Source organism: Nuphar pumila, chromosome 5 (genome assembly GCF_984573655.1).
Source record: "Nuphar pumila chromosome 5, dmNupPumi1.hap1.1, whole genome shotgun sequence".
NCBI classification, from domain to species: domain Eukaryota; kingdom Viridiplantae; phylum Streptophyta; class Magnoliopsida; order Nymphaeales; family Nymphaeaceae; genus Nuphar; species Nuphar pumila.
In genome coordinates, this window is record NC_143253.1 from 8,552,674 (window position 1) to 8,569,091 (window position 16,418).

At 35.4% G+C, this 16,418-nt stretch overlaps 1 protein-coding gene across 7 annotated transcripts in view; it reads right to left on the minus strand.

Moving 5' to 3' along the window:
• Window positions 1–16,418, minus strand: part of LOC149836674 (RNA helicase family protein) — a 307,604-nt gene that overhangs the window by 207,614 nt on the left and 83,572 nt on the right. For all 7 annotated transcript variants that reach the window (XR_016431827.1, XM_090005515.1, XM_090005514.1 and 4 more), the window contains one exon: window positions 8,323–8,380. Coding sequence is in view for 6 of the 7 variants with exons in the window: in XM_090005515.1 (XP_089861641.1) it covers window positions 8,323–8,380 (58 nt within the window). In the remaining variant the exon portion in view is untranslated. The remainder of the gene's footprint in view (window positions 1–8,322; window positions 8,381–16,418) is intronic.

Genomic DNA, 16,418 nt, shown 5'->3' on the forward strand with positions numbered 1-16,418 from the left:
GAAGAAGAATGCATTTATGCGAAAATGGTAAGGATGACCTAAAAGGAATTCGATAGAATTAAATTTCAATGCATTTTCCTACTGTGACTCACATGATGGCAGTGTATTGCATAGAGACATTTGAAGCAAAACCTAAGACAAGGAGACCTGTGTACTAACCATGGGCATTTCAATATTGAAGTTATCTATCGATGCAAATTTGGCAATGTCATTAGAAGATACACAGTCTACTTCAAGCTATTGGACCCTTGTGGAAGGAAATCTTTTTTCATGAAAGAGTAAGAAACAAACCGTGAGGTCCAGATCCAATTGAAAGGCAATGGAGCCATGGCACATGGAACAGGTGAAGGATTGTGGCTCATGTCTATACTTACTGAGTTGGGACTGAATGTAAAAATCCTATAACCTTATCAAGTGACAATAAAACAGTCATTCATATAGCCTTTGATCCAGTTTACCATGAGAGGACAAAGCATATAGATATAGATTGTCACTTCATAAGAGAGAAGGTTGAAATCAAATTGTTTCAGGTGACATATGCGAGGTCACATCTTCAACAAGATGATACTAAAGTTGTTCACAAAACTAGACTTCAAGATATTTTTACCTAATCTCATCAAGCTATAGGAAAAAGATGTGTTGCTCCATTCACTCTTTTCCCTCGACCGCTAGCCTGATCGAGGCCCACTTTTTGTGTGATGACTCTGACCAATCGAAGCCTGGGCGTGTGTTGTTCCATTGACTAGTTGTCTTTCTTTTCTAGTGCATCTGGACTGGGCCAACCTTCCATTTTTTTTTCTTTTCAGGGTTCTTTTCTCATTAGAAAAGTTAAGACGTTTTCTCCTTTTCTACGATGATTGTCATTGGTAGGTCTTCTGTTTTTGTCTTCGATCGACGAAAACCTCTGGTATATGTCATCACATTCCTAGACGTAGTACGCCCTCCTAAGTGTGTTTGATTTGTGTGGTGTGGCGTCGGAGTTGACTTAATCGATAGCGAGAGAGTGGCCTCTCGTAAGACTCCTCTTCCTCGCCCTAACAGGAAAGCCCTGGGCTCCGCGAAAGCGAAAGGTAAGGATCCCCAATGCATAAACTTGTGTCGTTAGGCCTATGCTCGTGGGGACTAAAATCGGTAAGAGGTCAAACTAAAGGTATGACTAAGAAAGCTGGGGATAATTGACATTTTCACCCCAACTTGAGGGGGAGTGTTGAAGAGTGTCATGTACATTTTGTTATTATTGTCTTTCTACTTTATAGGGGTATTTTTGTCTTTTTCTCCTGTTTTGTGTAGTCTTGTTATTTATTTTTTTACAAAGGTTATTTGTGTCATTATGTAAAAAGGAAGTTACTTTTTGTATAGTCATGGGCTAAGAAATAAAGGCATCAAGGTATTCCATTGCCTCTTCTTTTTCTTCTCTTCTTAGCCTTTTGTTTGTCTCTCATTTTTCTCATTATTTTCTCATGAAAATAATAGAAATGTAGCCCCTGAAATGAAATGGGGATCTTCGAAACACGAGCTTAGATTAACAAGGGCAAGTGTCAAGAATGACACTAAAGCATAACCCTTAAAAAGGGTATAACTGAAAACAAAATAAAAATGTATTCTTTATTGGTATGAAAAACCAATTGCTTAAGAAGCATTGGAATAAAATACAAGAGGGGCTGCACCCCTTTATATACACAACTGAAAGAAGACTCAATAGAGCTGTTGGACACAGTCCAACAGCTCTATTTAGAGCTGTTGGAATGTGTCAATCCAACAGCTCTATTAAGAGCTGTTGGACTGTGTCAGTCCAACATCTCTATTGCTAGTCAAGTCTGGACAGGACTTGACTAGCAACAGTCATTCTAGTTCAAACTGAAATAGATGACATAAAGACAAAAAATAAAAATAAAGGAAAAAAATTACAGAAAAGAAAGAAATGAAAAATGTATTTATATATATATATAATATTATTATATATACATATGTGTACAGTTTTACATTTTAACACTCCCCCTCAAACTTACGGTACAATGAGAGAAAGTTTGTCTAAGAGAAAGTTTGTCTAAGAGAAAGTGAAATCGGGGAGTAGCGAGAGGCTTTGTAAAGAAGTCTGCTAACTGATATTCTGAAGTGACATATGGCAGATCAATTATCCCGTGTAGATATTCCTCTCTGACGTAGTGACAATCCATTTCGATGTGTTTGGTGCGTTCGTGGAATGTTCTGTTACTGGCAATGTAGATCGCACTTTTGTTGTCACAACACATTTGTGAAGCCTTTGTTGCTTCAGCTCCCATGTCAGCAAGCAGTCGTCGGAGCCAAACTACTTTCATGGTCGTGGTTGCTATGGCTCTGTATTCAGCTTCGGTGGATGAGAGAGATACCTTCTGCTGCTTTTTACACCTCCACGAGATCAATGATTCCCCTAAAAAGACACAAAAGTCAGTGGTTGAGTGTCTGTTATTGGGATCACCTCCCCATTCAGCATCAATATATGCAATTAAATCAAGAGAAGAGGAGGAAGATAAGAAAAGTCCTCGTGAAAGAGAGGACTTGATGTATCTGATAATACGCATGACTGCTCCCATATGAACAGAAGTAGGAGCATGTTGAAATTGACTTGTTGTATGAACAGCATGTGCTATATCTGGTCTGATAATGGATAGATAGGAAAGTGCCCCGACAAGCTCTCTGTAAGGAGTAGGGTCTGCAAGAAGTTCAACATCATCAATCTTCATTTAAACATTAACAACTTCTACAGTGTCAACTTTCTTATCATCAGTAATACCAGACCTGAAAACAATATCAAAAGCAAATTTAGTCTGAGATAATAAATATCCTCTAGGAGAATAAGCAACTTCAATGCCTAAAAAATATCTCAACAAGCCCAAATCAGTCATTTCAAAATGAGATTTAAGAAGTGTTTTGATTGTTTCAACTCCCTGTTTATCGCTTCCGGTGATGATCATATCATCCACATAAAGAAGAAGCACAATGATCCCTGCATCAGAATTCTTAATAAACAAAGCAGTGTCAGTTAAACAGAATTGAAAACCAATATCAATCATAACACGACTAAACCTATCATACCAAGCTTTTGGTGCTTGTTTAAGTCCATAAAGAGCCTTTTCTAAGCGAAGGACTTTACCCTTAGGAATACTTAGACCAGGAGGGGGTTCCATGTATACTTCTTCAACTAGCTTTCCATTTAAAAAAGCATTTTTGACATCCATTTGAAAAATAGACCATTTTTTGATAAAAGCTAAGGCAATTAAGGTTCGAACAGTAGTCATACGAGCCACCGGAGCAAAGGTTTCTTCATAATCAATCCCATATTCTTGGGCATAACCTTTGGCTACTAAACGGGCTTTATATCTTTCAAGAGTACCATCACTCTTGGTTTTAATTTTATAAACCCATCGACATCATATAGTTTTCTTCCCTGAAAGAAGATCTTGAATATTCCATGTAGAAGCCTTTTAAAGTGCATCTAATTCAGCTTTCATGGCTTCTATCCATTTGATATCATTTTTTGCTTGAAAATATGTGGATGGTTCTTCATATGAGTGAATTAATGCAATAATTGCCCTATATGTGGGTGAGAAAGACTTGTATGATACAAACTTTCCTGGAGGCCTCGAGATTCGGGATGATTGTCTAGTTGGAATGTTAGAATATTTTTCAAGTGCACATGGAGGATTAGACTCTTGTCGCCTGGATTATTGAATACTAGTATCTCTATGAACTTCTTCATTTTCAACATTAAGATCAATAATTCTTTGATCATCATCAAAGTTACAATCAAGGTCATATTCATCAGATGTTGATATTAGATCTAGCAAAAAGGAGTACTCAGTGACGTCTTTTAATTTTCTAAAATCAAAGAAGCTCTCCTTTTCAAGAAAGGAAACATTTCTAGACACATATAGTTTATTATTTTTGAAGTCAAAACATCTATAACCTTTCTGATTTTCAGCATATCCTAAAAAGGCACAGGGAATCGCACGAGGGGAAAGTTTATCATTTTTGTCAGTAAATATGAAACATTTGCACCCAAATATTCTTAGTCTAGAGTAGTCTGGAGAAATGTTCATAAGTTTTTCAATGGGAGTGATATTTTGTAACGAAGAAGATGGCATCCTATTAATGAGATAGGTGGCAGTTAAGGCAGCTTCTGCCCAAAAGACTTTCGGGACTTGATTTGCTATTAATAAAGTCCTAGTGGTTTCTATAATATGGCGATGTTTTCGTTCTGCCAGTCCATTTTGTTGAGGTGTATAAGGACAAGATCTTTGATGTGTGATGCCATGCAATTTAAGATAATTTTGAAAATTTGTGGATAAAAACTCTCCCCCTGAATCTGTGCGAAAAATAGTAATATCATTTTGAAACTTGTTTTTAACCATATTATGAAAAGTTTGAAAGTATGAAAATACTTCAGACTTATGTTTGAGAAAGTACATCCACGTATGTCGGGAGAAATCATCGACAAAAATAATATAGTAAACAAATCCTCCTTTAGAAATTACTGGTGCAGGACCCCAAACATCCGAGTGTATTAATTCAAGTGGTCTTGAAGAGAAAAAGGTTCTGTTCTGAAATGGTAATCTTTTCATTTTGCCGAGAATACAATCTTTACAATCAAATGATTCAGAGTTACAAAATTTCCCTAGATTTGGAAAATGTTGGATTTTGGCTATATGTGGGTGACCAAGTCTCTCATGCCACAGTTCCAACTCTATTTTTTCAATATTATAACAAAAAGTTTTCTTCGGCATTTCCAAAAAATTCATGTAATAGAGTCCTCCTTCTCTATGGCCTTCCCCAATCAGCTTGCCTGACTGGCGATCCTGTACCCAACAACCATGAGAAGAAAAAGAAATATTACATCCATAATCAGAAATTTGAGATACAGATAAAAGATTTAATCTTAATTTGGGAACATGTCTAATTTCTGGAATAAAAAAAATTTTTGTTTTATAAATTTTTTCAAAATTTCCTATTCTTTCTATTTTAAAAGAAGTCCCATCAGCAGTAAAGACCTTTGACACACTTGTTTTATTTTTAACACATTTGGATAGACTTTGATTATTTGGGGTCATATGAAAAGATGCACCAGAGTCAAGAAACCAAGAAATTTTACTTAGATCAGAAAAAGATGAGGCTGTTGCGCCGATTGAAGCTTCAGATGAGGAAGAGGCACCTTTGATGAGAGGCTGAAGAATCTCCATTAGTTGGGCCAAGGAAACTGGTGCATCCTGATCTTTAGGCTCCGATCCAGCAATTGCAGCTCTTTTTTCTCTCAGCTCCTTAGGTTTGGGACATTGTGGCCTGTAGTGTCCCGGTTCATGACAGTGATGACAAATAACTTTCTTCTTATCATAGTCACCATTTTGTCGGTTAAAGTGAGGAGGCCTATATGATCGAACATGATTCCCTGGTCTAGACACGGCTAAAACGGAATCATCTTCAATTTTTAAAGAACCTTTCCGGAGACGATTTTCTTCTATTGTTAACTCTTCAATAGTTTCAACAATAGAAGGAATTTTTCCCCGGTGAAGTAGGGCCGATTTAGTGGTTTCAAATTCCGGCCTTAATCCAGTGATAAACTGGTAAAAATGTTCAACATCGAGTTGTTTCTGACGAAGCTCGATGTCTTCGGCACAATGCCACTTTGGTTCTAAAAGGGAAAGTTCTTCCCAAAGTTCGGACAACCCATTGTAATATTCACGAATAGTTTTGTCTCCTTGTGTCATCATTCGAACTTTTTCTTGGAGGTTGCACACGTGTGCAATATCTTTAAGGGAATACATATTCTTAAGGTATTCCCATGCCTTATCGGCATGATCAAATTTGGCAAGACTTGAGCATTTTTTAATGTCAACGCTATTGATAAGCCATGACATTATCTTCGCATGAGATATTCTCCATTCTTTCCATTTCTTCTCGTATGAGGCAATAGCCTTGATTTTCTCTTCTTCCGATAGAGGGACGTCTTTATCTCCCTCCTTTTTAGTAAGAGATAGCTTAGGTTCCGAATCGGAACCATCCACAATCCCCCATAAGCCTTTTCCCCATATATGGTGCTTCATGATTGAAGCCCATGTTACATAGTTCGTATCGCTTAGTTTCATAGGCATGATGGTGACTTTATCATTGTCATCCATCGATTACAAGGAGAGAAAGAATAGGGATAGAAGAGAAACAAGAAGGAAAATGAGAAAGAAAGAAAAAAAAAACAATACAACAAGATGTGAAATCTTCTCCAATGAAGTGATAAAACACTTCTCTTCAAGTGGCGAAAACTTTTGCAAACGGGCACGGAAACCGAGGCAGCTTTTCCTCAAGATTTAGTACTTCCGCGGCTCTGATACCATGAAATGAAATGGGGATCTTCGAAACACGAGCTTTGATTAACAAGAGCAAGTGTCAAGAATGACACTAAAGCATAACCCTTAAAAAGGGTATAACTGGAAACAAAATAAAAATAAAAATGTATTCTTTATTGATATGAAAAACCAATTGCTTAAGAAGCATTGGAATAAAATACAAGAGGGGCTGCACCCCTTTATATACACAGCTGAAAGAAGACTCAAATAGAGCTGTTGGACACAGTCCAACAGCTCTATTAAGAGCTGTTGGACTGTGTCAGTCCAACAGCTCTATTGCTAGTCAAGTCTGGACAGGACTTGACTAGCAACAGCCATTCTAGTTCAAACTGAACTAGATGACATAAAGACAAAAAATAAAAATAAAGGAAAAAATTACAGAAAAGAAAGAAATGAAAAATGTATTTATATATATATAATAATAATATAATATTATTATATATACATATGTGTACAGTTTTACATTTTAACAGCCCCTAACTATTTAATATGTCTAACTCGCCTTGCATTTCACTAGATACTGAAAAGCCTTTGAATTATTACTGAAATAATATTTCACCCACACATTCTATGATTATGATACATAGGTCAATCTAAAAGAACAACAGATATGAAGCAGCACTGTAAGGACGGTCCACTGTAGGAGTTTATAGTAACCAGTGGCCTTTCTAAATTCAGGCATTATTCATCAAAAGAAGAGAAAGACAAAGCATATTGAAGAGGCTTAAGGGTCATGTTCCTATTGAGGCTGATTGCTGCAACTTGATTATCCAAAGTCCGTCATGCCACATATAGGTGCTTTCTAATAACCGACGATGGTGTAGAGTGTTAGCTGATGCTAATAAGGGATGTGCGACTCGTCCTGATGTCTACCCTCTTCATTATCATTTTCAGATGTGTAAGGTCTCTTTCAAGGGAACCTTATTGGCTCTATGTGAAATCTTGTTCATGCTTAGATTTTGTAATCATGTGTATTGGAAGGACAAGCCGCCGGATTGGCTGCCCTCTATGGGAGATCATATGTAACTTCAAATCTTATTAAATAGATTTCGGGGTAAGCCCCCAGCATCCTTTTTTGAAAAAAAAAACACTCACTATCCAAGCATGATCCAACTCTTGTTCCAAAAAAATTAACACTATTAGTCATCATAAGTTTTCTATGTAAAAAATCCCCTCTAATGATCATTCTATTAATAAAGGAACATCAAAGAATTTATATAGAATTGGCATTAAGAAAGCTTTTCTTTATAATAGTACTATATCTGCCCACCCATACAGTCAGGATTTTGTAAAATAACGGATTTTGAGACAAGATTGATATTAAATTTTTCATTGAGCTCATGAATAAAAAAAACTAAAGCCTATAAACATTTTCTATAACCAAAACATTCTAATAAAAAAATTAAGCAAATAAGTATCTGAATTGAGGGTAGAAAAGAAAAAATCATCTGTTCAATTCTTACCCATATACAAAATTTCATTGAGCTCACGAATAAAAACAACTAAAGCCTATAAACATTTGCTACAACCAAAACATTCTAATAAAAAAAATAAAGCAAATAAGTATCTGAATTTAGGGCAGAAAAGAAAAAATCATCTGTTCAATTTTCACCCATCTCTCTCTCTCTCTCTCTCTCTCTCTCTCTCTCTCTCTCTCTCTCTATATATATATATATATATATATATATATATATATACATATGAGACAGAGACAAAACTCTTTTTAGCTATTGTACTATGATTAAAAGTGTGACCCTAATGTCCCTAAAGGGATTAAGCACCCTTTGGCAAAAAATAGGAAACATGGTTGACATTGGAGAATTGGCAAAAAATAGGAAACATGACAAAATAGCAAGCATGCCTGTGCAAGTCCTCCCCTAGAACATACAAATTATATTGGTTTTTTAGATGAGAACCAACTAGAACGAAGATGAGAGTTCAAACTTACACTGAGCTTTCTAAGCAGAATGCCAGTTGTACAAAAGAGAAGCTTTGTGTTATCATTCCTGAATAAAGGATTACAAAAATACAAGCGTAAGAATGCTAATAGAAAAATAAACTGAAATTTCTTTGTTCAAATTGAAGGGATATAGCATGTAAACAGAGATGCAACAATTAATGTAGTTGTTTCGCATCCACTAGAAGCAATAAAACTTTGCCTTCAACAAAAAGTTAACTATTTCATTTTCTTCTTTTGTGTTGCTTGTTAAAATTGTAATCTCATATGTGAGATAACTATATCATAAGTAATCTTATTCTTTAGTTTAGTTTCTTAGTTTAGTTAAAATTAGGCTAGTTAGAATAACTTTTATTTTCTGTTTTTAGGACATTCAAATAGGCTTATGCCTTTATTGACTTTTCAGTCAATAAAGCATAAAGCACTTTTATTTTCTGATTTTAGGACTTTCAAATAGGCTTATGCCTTTATTGACTTTTCAGTCAATAAATCATAAAGCACTTATTGGGAGACGTTGGACTCCCAACAGCTCCAATTAGAGCCATTGGGAGCCCAACGACTCCCCCTCTCTTAGCTCTTTCAGCCCTATAAATATGGCCTTTTATTTTTTGTATTTTAAGGACTTTTGTGTGTGGGTTTATCCCACTTTAATGAGATATATTTTTTCTCTCTTCATGTGTGCACTCTTTTGAATATTTCGGTTCTTGCGAGTGTGTTAAATGAACCTTTCTGTTCATTGAGAAAGATCTTTTGTGAGCTTCTTTTGAAGTTCCGGTTGGGGTTCTATTTCCTTTCATGGTATCAAAGCTACGGTTGAGATCAAGCTACTTATCTCGGTGCATTGGAAAGCATGCCACTCAAGTTTTGGAGAAGAAGAGGTGCTCTTCTTCAAGTATATATAACAGAGTGATCAACAAGCTTGGAGGTGTCTTCGTATCTACCATTCGTGGTAGGGTACATCTATTTTCTCTACTCTCATTAAGTCATTTTTTTTCTTCTTATTATTAAGCCTTGTAAAATGGATGACAATGATAACGTCTCCATTAAACCCATTAAGCTTAATGATTCAAACTATATTATATGGGCTTCAATTATGAAGCACCTTATATGGGGAAAGGGGTTATGGAGATTAGAAGACGGGACCGATATGGAACCCACACTAATCCTCACCAAGGATGAAGGCGCGAAAGAAATATCTCTCGCGGAAGTAGAAACAATCAAGGCCATTTCCACTTATGAAAAAAAATGGAAGGAATGGTAAATGGGTCATGCCAAAATTATGTCTTGACTTATTACAAGTGTTGACATAAATAAATGCTCGAGTCTTGCTAAATTCGAGTATGTTAATGATGCGTGGGATTACCTTAAGAGAATGTATTCTCTTAAGGATATTGCATACGTGTGCAATCTATAAACTAAAGTTCGGAATATAGTTCAAGGAGACAAGAGCATTAGAGAATACTACAATGGCTTGTCGAAATTGTGGGAAGAATTAGCTCTTCTTGAACCGAAGTGGCATTATCCGATATAAAACCCACAAAAAAAATTTATCGGACCCGGATGCTTAGTCGATTGCGTGCTTATAAAAGAACCCTTCTTATTTCCCAAAGTATTCCAAAAAAAATTTGGGCCGAAGCGGCTCTTGCTTCGGTTTATCTTATTAATCGTCTTCCATGCAAAAATTTAGATAAAATCTCTCCTTTCGAAACTCTATATGAAAAAGAACCCGATTATAATAGATTGAGAGTTTTTTGTTGTAAGTGCTTTGTCCTTACATATAAGAATGATAAACTCTCACCTAAAGTCATTCCTTGTGCCTTTCTTAGCTACTCCAAAACCCAAAAAGGATTTTGATGTTATGATACTAAAAAATGATAAGTTATATGTGTCAAGAAATGTAACATTTTTGGAAAATGATAGTGGTTTTGAAATATATATAGAGGGTTTGATGTCAATTTGGATCTGGACATGGGTCCTGGATCCATTAGCCGAGACCCATATATATATATATAGGGGCTGACGTCAATTTGGATTTGGACATGGGTCATGGATCCATTAGCCAAGACCCATAGTCCACTCATGATAAGATAGATAAGTTTAAAATAAATAACAAATTTAAAACTATATAATAAAGATAAATTATATATAAATATATATATATAGTTAAGAAATTAGAATTAGGAGTTCTATTTCCATATGAAAATAGAACTCTATCTAATCCTAAGAGAGGGGCGTCACCTCCTTGAGGAGTCCTCAAGTTATAAAACATGAGAGAGAGCCTCTCTCTCAACATCAGTTTTGAGAGAGTGGAAGAGAGAGAGAAGGAAGCTGGAAAAAAAAAGAGAGAGAGGAAGGTTGTGCCGTGAAAGGATGAGAGATAGACAAAGAGAGAGAGAGTGAGAGAGAGGGTGCAGCGTGTGTGAGGAAAAGCATTTTCACCTCCTCAATGTCACCACCTTCTTCTTCTTCTACTTTTTTCTCTGCAAATCTGCAAGCAAGGTAGGGGATTTTCTCAGTCCAGTGGGATTTAGCGTAGGTTGATTCAGGCATGGGTTTAGGTTTGGGAATAAAAAAACCTATATGCTTATTATGTTAAATCAGTTTGCAATCTGCGTTTTGAGATTGACTTGTGTTTATTTTGTGAAACCAGTTTGCAAACTGTCTAATTAAAAATCTGCATGTTCTTTATGTGAAAACAGTCTGCAAACTGTGATTAAAAATCTGTATGTTATTTATGTGAAACCAGTTTGCAAACTGTGTTTGATTAAAAATCTGTATGCTCATTATGTGAAACCAGTTTGCAAACTTATGTTTGGATTGAAATCTGTGTTTTTCATGAGTTGTGTTCTTGATGAAAAACCAGATTGCAATCTGTGTTTTTATTGGGCTGTGTTCTTGATGAAAAAACCAGATCGCAATCTGCGCTTCTATTTGGCTGTGTTCTTGATGAAAAAACACATCGCAATTTGTGCTTTTATTTGGCTGTGTTGATGAAAAACCAGATCGCAATCTGCGTTTTTATTTGGTTGTGTTCTTGATGAAAAACCAGATATCAATCTATGTTTTTATTTGGCTGTGTTCTTGATGAAAACCAGATCGCAATTTGCGTTTTTATTTGGCTGTGTTCTTGATGCAAAACCAGATTGAATCCTGCGATTTTATAAACCTGAGTTCTCTTATGTCAAACCAGTTGGAGATCTGCGTGTGGATTGATTTGTAAGTTTAACCAGCTGAAATCTGTTCAACCAAGAATCAGTCTTGTGGATTTAAGACAGATTCTTGGGCTGACAGATTCAAGACAGGTTCTTGAATTCAGCCAATACATAAATATATATATACATATATATCAAATGAGATATATATATGTATGTGTATACATGTATGTGTATACATGTATGTGTCAGTTCTTTACAGTGTTAGTCAAGCTGTAAGTTCTTTACTGATGTCAGTCAAGATGTAAATTCTCTTTTTGTGCATGTATGCTGTAAAGTATGTTACTGTACATATATGTTGTTAGTTCTTTGTTGTGCCTGTTTTAATCCACCAAGCATTGAGTTTTTTATTATCTTGATCAACTAGGTGCTTGATGAATCAGGAATCTATATACATATATATATATATATATATATATATATATATATATATATACACACACCCCACAGTCAAGTATATATATTTAACAGGGTATATACATGTATGCATTCAGACTTGCAGTTAGTGTCTTCTGAAGTTTTTGGAATTTTGATTCCTTGACTTATAGTCTGATTATGCATACATAGACTATGTTCCTAATTATGCTGTTAATCAGATCTCACTGCATTGACTGTCACACTTAAGAAATTTGATGGCAGTTTTATGTATGAAATTTGCTTTCTTCAATGTGAGTAAATCGTTTTGCTAAATGATTTAGAAATCAGATTTGTTTTAAAAGAGGTTTTAAAAGTGCTGAAAATCTGAATTGATTAAATCTGATTTTAAAAGTAAGATTGACATGTCATAAAAATCTGATTTCTGGCATGTAAAAGAAATCTGTTTAGAAAATCAAATCGGAATATAATTTTTCAGATGCTCAGAACTTTGCTTTCCATTAGAAAATGTTAAAATTGTTCTGCCTCAGACAGTTAGTAAATCTGAGGATTTTAAATGTTTTGATTTCCCTGTTGTATTGGAATGGTTGTAAAAGTTTTGGATTACCTTTTGACACGGTAAAACTCTTACGCTTAGTTCAATGTGCATTCATTTATTTGTTGTGAAGATACATTGAGGTTGTATTGTGAACACCAGTTTGAATATCTTTGTGTGATTTATGTTCACTAAAATTTGCAATGTTTTTTAAATTTTATTAAATTGTATAGTAGTTATGTGTGAACCACTGATGGGCCTTTTGAGGCCAAGAGCATGTACTGTTCATGAGGTAGTAAATTGTAAATGCATTGTAAAACGATTTTGGTATTGTTTTAAATTAATTACAATGTTGAATTCATGGGGCAAGTTCCGAAATCTGATATTGCATGATGATTTGCATAACTATTAATTAATTAAGATGGTAAAAGAGACCAAACAGTATAATAATTTTTCTTACCTGATGTCCCTCTGAAAGGGTGAGAATCTTCGATGTCGGTCATGGGGGACCGTGAAGATACTAAACACCGTGTGCGTTTGTTGTTTCCAAGAACCCAATGTGTGGTTCGTATTCCCGACCACGGCTGTAGGGAACTTCCGCCACTTTGCCTGGGACCATGAAGATACTAAACATTGTGTGCATTTGTTGTCTCCAAGAACCCGATGTGTGGTTCATGTTTCCAGACACGATTGTAGGGAACTTCCACCACTTTGCCTGGGGATGGTGGTGTTGACTCAGTTGTAATTATTGATATACCAAGAAAGTGGCGTCAATGGATGTTGATTTTCTTGTTGTCCCTGTAAAACTATCTTTAAGAATATCAAGTTCAAAGATGACTTGAATAACCCACAAGATTCACAAAGAGAATAAGTGCACAAAGACACAAGGAATCACTCACAAAGGAGCACAAATGCACAAAGGCATAAAAAAAGTAAACTTTTATTGAGAGAGGGAGAGCAATACAATGGGGAAACACCCCTTATTTATAGGCTACAAAAGACCCAAGGAGGGGCTCCCATATAAACGGTCATAAATATGACTGTTGGAGGGGTCCAACGTCTATATTGTGGACCCCTCCAAGATATAAAAAAACAAAAAAAAAAGTAAAAAGAAAAGACGCGTGTTACATGTTAAAATGTAAACATGTAATATATATATATATATATATATATATATATATATAATAATTATATAATATATAATTGTTTTATTATTCTTTTTTTTTTTCTTTTATTCTTTTTATTTTATTCTTTTTCTTATTTTTCTTTTTGTAGTTCAATTTGAACTATGTAGCCAAGATCTATTTAGATCTTAAACTTCTAGTCGTTGGACCTAGTCTAACGGCTAGAAATAGAGCCATTGGACTAGGTCCAACGACTCTATTGGAAGAGCTCTTTCACACCCTCTTCCTTCCTATATAAATAGGGGTGAACCCCTCCATTGTAATGTAACCTTTTTTAATGCTTCTTAAGCATTTTTATTATCAATAAAGATTTATTTAATTATTGTTGTGTACTTCCTTTTATACCCTTTTATGGGTTTGCTTGAAGTGTCCTTATAGACATTCTTTTGGTGGATTCAAGTGCATTTGTGGAAGGCCACCATTTTATTACATGGTATCAGAGTCGCGGAGACCGTAAATCTTGAAGTGTTTTTGCGTCGATTTCCGTGCCTCATTTGCAAAAGGTATTTCATCACCTTGTTCTTGGCTCAAGAAAATTTGTTTGAAGAAAGAAGGACTTGCGCTACAAAAATTTATTTTTTTCCTCTCTTATTCTCTTATCTACTCTTTTCTCTCTCTCTCTTCTCTTATCTATTCCACTCTTATACTTGTAAAAGATTGATAACAATGATAAGATCACCATCATACACATGAAGCTAAATGATACTAATCATATAATGTGGGCTTCGATTATGAAGCACCACATTTGGGAAAAAGGATTATGGGGTATAGTGGATGGTTCTGATTCGGAACCTAAACTATCCCTTACCAAGAAAGAGGGTGATAAAGAGATTCCTCTAACGGAAGAGGAGAAGAGCAAGGCATTAGCCACTTATGAAAAGAAATGGAAAGAGTGAAAAATAGCGCATGCAAAAATTATGTCATGGCAAATTAATAGCGGACATTAAAAAATGCTCTAGTCTTGCTAAATTTGAGCATGCCGATACGGCTTGAAAATACCTTAAAAACATGTATTCCCTTAAAGATATCGCATATGTGTGCAATTTACAAGACAAAGTTCGGACAATGACTCAAAAAGACAAAACTATTCGAGAATATTACAATGAGTTGTTCGAACTTTGAGAAGAGCTGGCTCTTCTTGAGCCCAAATGGCATTGTGCCGAAGATATCGAGCTTCGCCAAAAGCAACTCGTTATGGAACATTTCTATCAATTTGTGAATGGTCTAAGTCCAGAGTTTGAGTCCACCAAATCGGACCTTTTATATCGTGAAAAAATTCTTTCTATTATCGATACTATAGAAGAGCTCACTATCGAGGAAAATAGACTTAGAAAAAGTACTCCAAAAGTTGATGATGACTCAGTTCTAACTACGTCTAGACCAAGAAATCATGTTTTGTTTGTTTGCAGTTCGTACGACTAATCGCGCTCTGGCTCCGCGGCCCAAGCCCCGTATCATCTACACTCGTAGGCGCACGCAGCTACACAACATTCCGAGATAGAGGAACGTCGCACGAAGACTCTGGATGAATTAAATAAAGTAGTTGAATCTTGAGATAAGAACAACTGATATTTTTCATGCATGCGTACATATAGATGAATATGACTGATGATAGCATGTTCTTTACTTGTATTAATTAGCTAACTATGCTAGTTAACTACACACAATGTTGTTTACATCTTGTGTTGTATCTTTCCTTCAGTTTAGATGTTCTTTGCATATGTTGCTCAGATTTAATTTCTCGCAATTACAAATGTTATTACTGCTTTCAATGAAATAAATTGTTTATCTTGTAATGTCCTACTTTATTTATTCTACATTGTCTATTTGTGCACCTACCAGTTTGTTATGAAACTGACCCATTTCATGGGCAGGTGGCAAATAGGACTTTACTGACGGCCGATGGCGCGATGCAATATGGCTCAAGATCACCCTCTTTTTGTTGGCATCCTGGTTATTCTCTGTAAGTAAGATTGGTTTATAAGCTAACGTGCCCATAATTGTCAACTTATTTTTCTCTCTAAAAGAAAATTGCTTCCGCTTACGATTTGAAAGATCAAAATCCTGAACTTTGAAAGGTTTTCTCTAAATGTTTTCAAAATTACAAGTTGAAATTTTGGGGCATTACAGACACAGGTACGTAGCCTGTTTTGTCGTGTCACAGTAACATAGATCATGCATCATAGTTACAGCAGTCTCTACAATATGTTGGTGTTTTCGTTCCGCAACACCATTTTGCTGAGAAGTCCTAGGGCAGCTCAACTCCGTAGGGACATGAAGAAATTGGGTAAATTCATTTGATAAGTATTGACCACCACCACTCTGTACGGACAAAATCTTTCAAAAAAACTGGGTCTCAACATAAGATTTGAATTTACGAAAAACAGGAAGAACTCGATCATTAGTTGTTAAGAAGAATATTAAAGTAAAGCGAGAGTAATCATCAACAAAAATGACATAATATTGAGATTTTGACATAGATTTAACCAGGGAAGGTCCCCAAACATCAGAATGTATAGGTTTGAATGGGAATGAAGCTCTTTATTATACTTAGAAAATGAAAGTTTATGACTCTTACAAAGACAACAACTAACACAAAGAGACAACTAGGGCTTATTTTTTACATTAATAAGACCTTTGTTACATAGAATACTCAAAAAACTTGGATTGCAATGACCTAATCTACGGTGCCAAACATCAACTCCTTTATTAACTTGTTGCCCTGCTGACGCAAAAAGGGAATTAAAAGAAAACTCAAATGACGACGACTCTTAAGAGGAC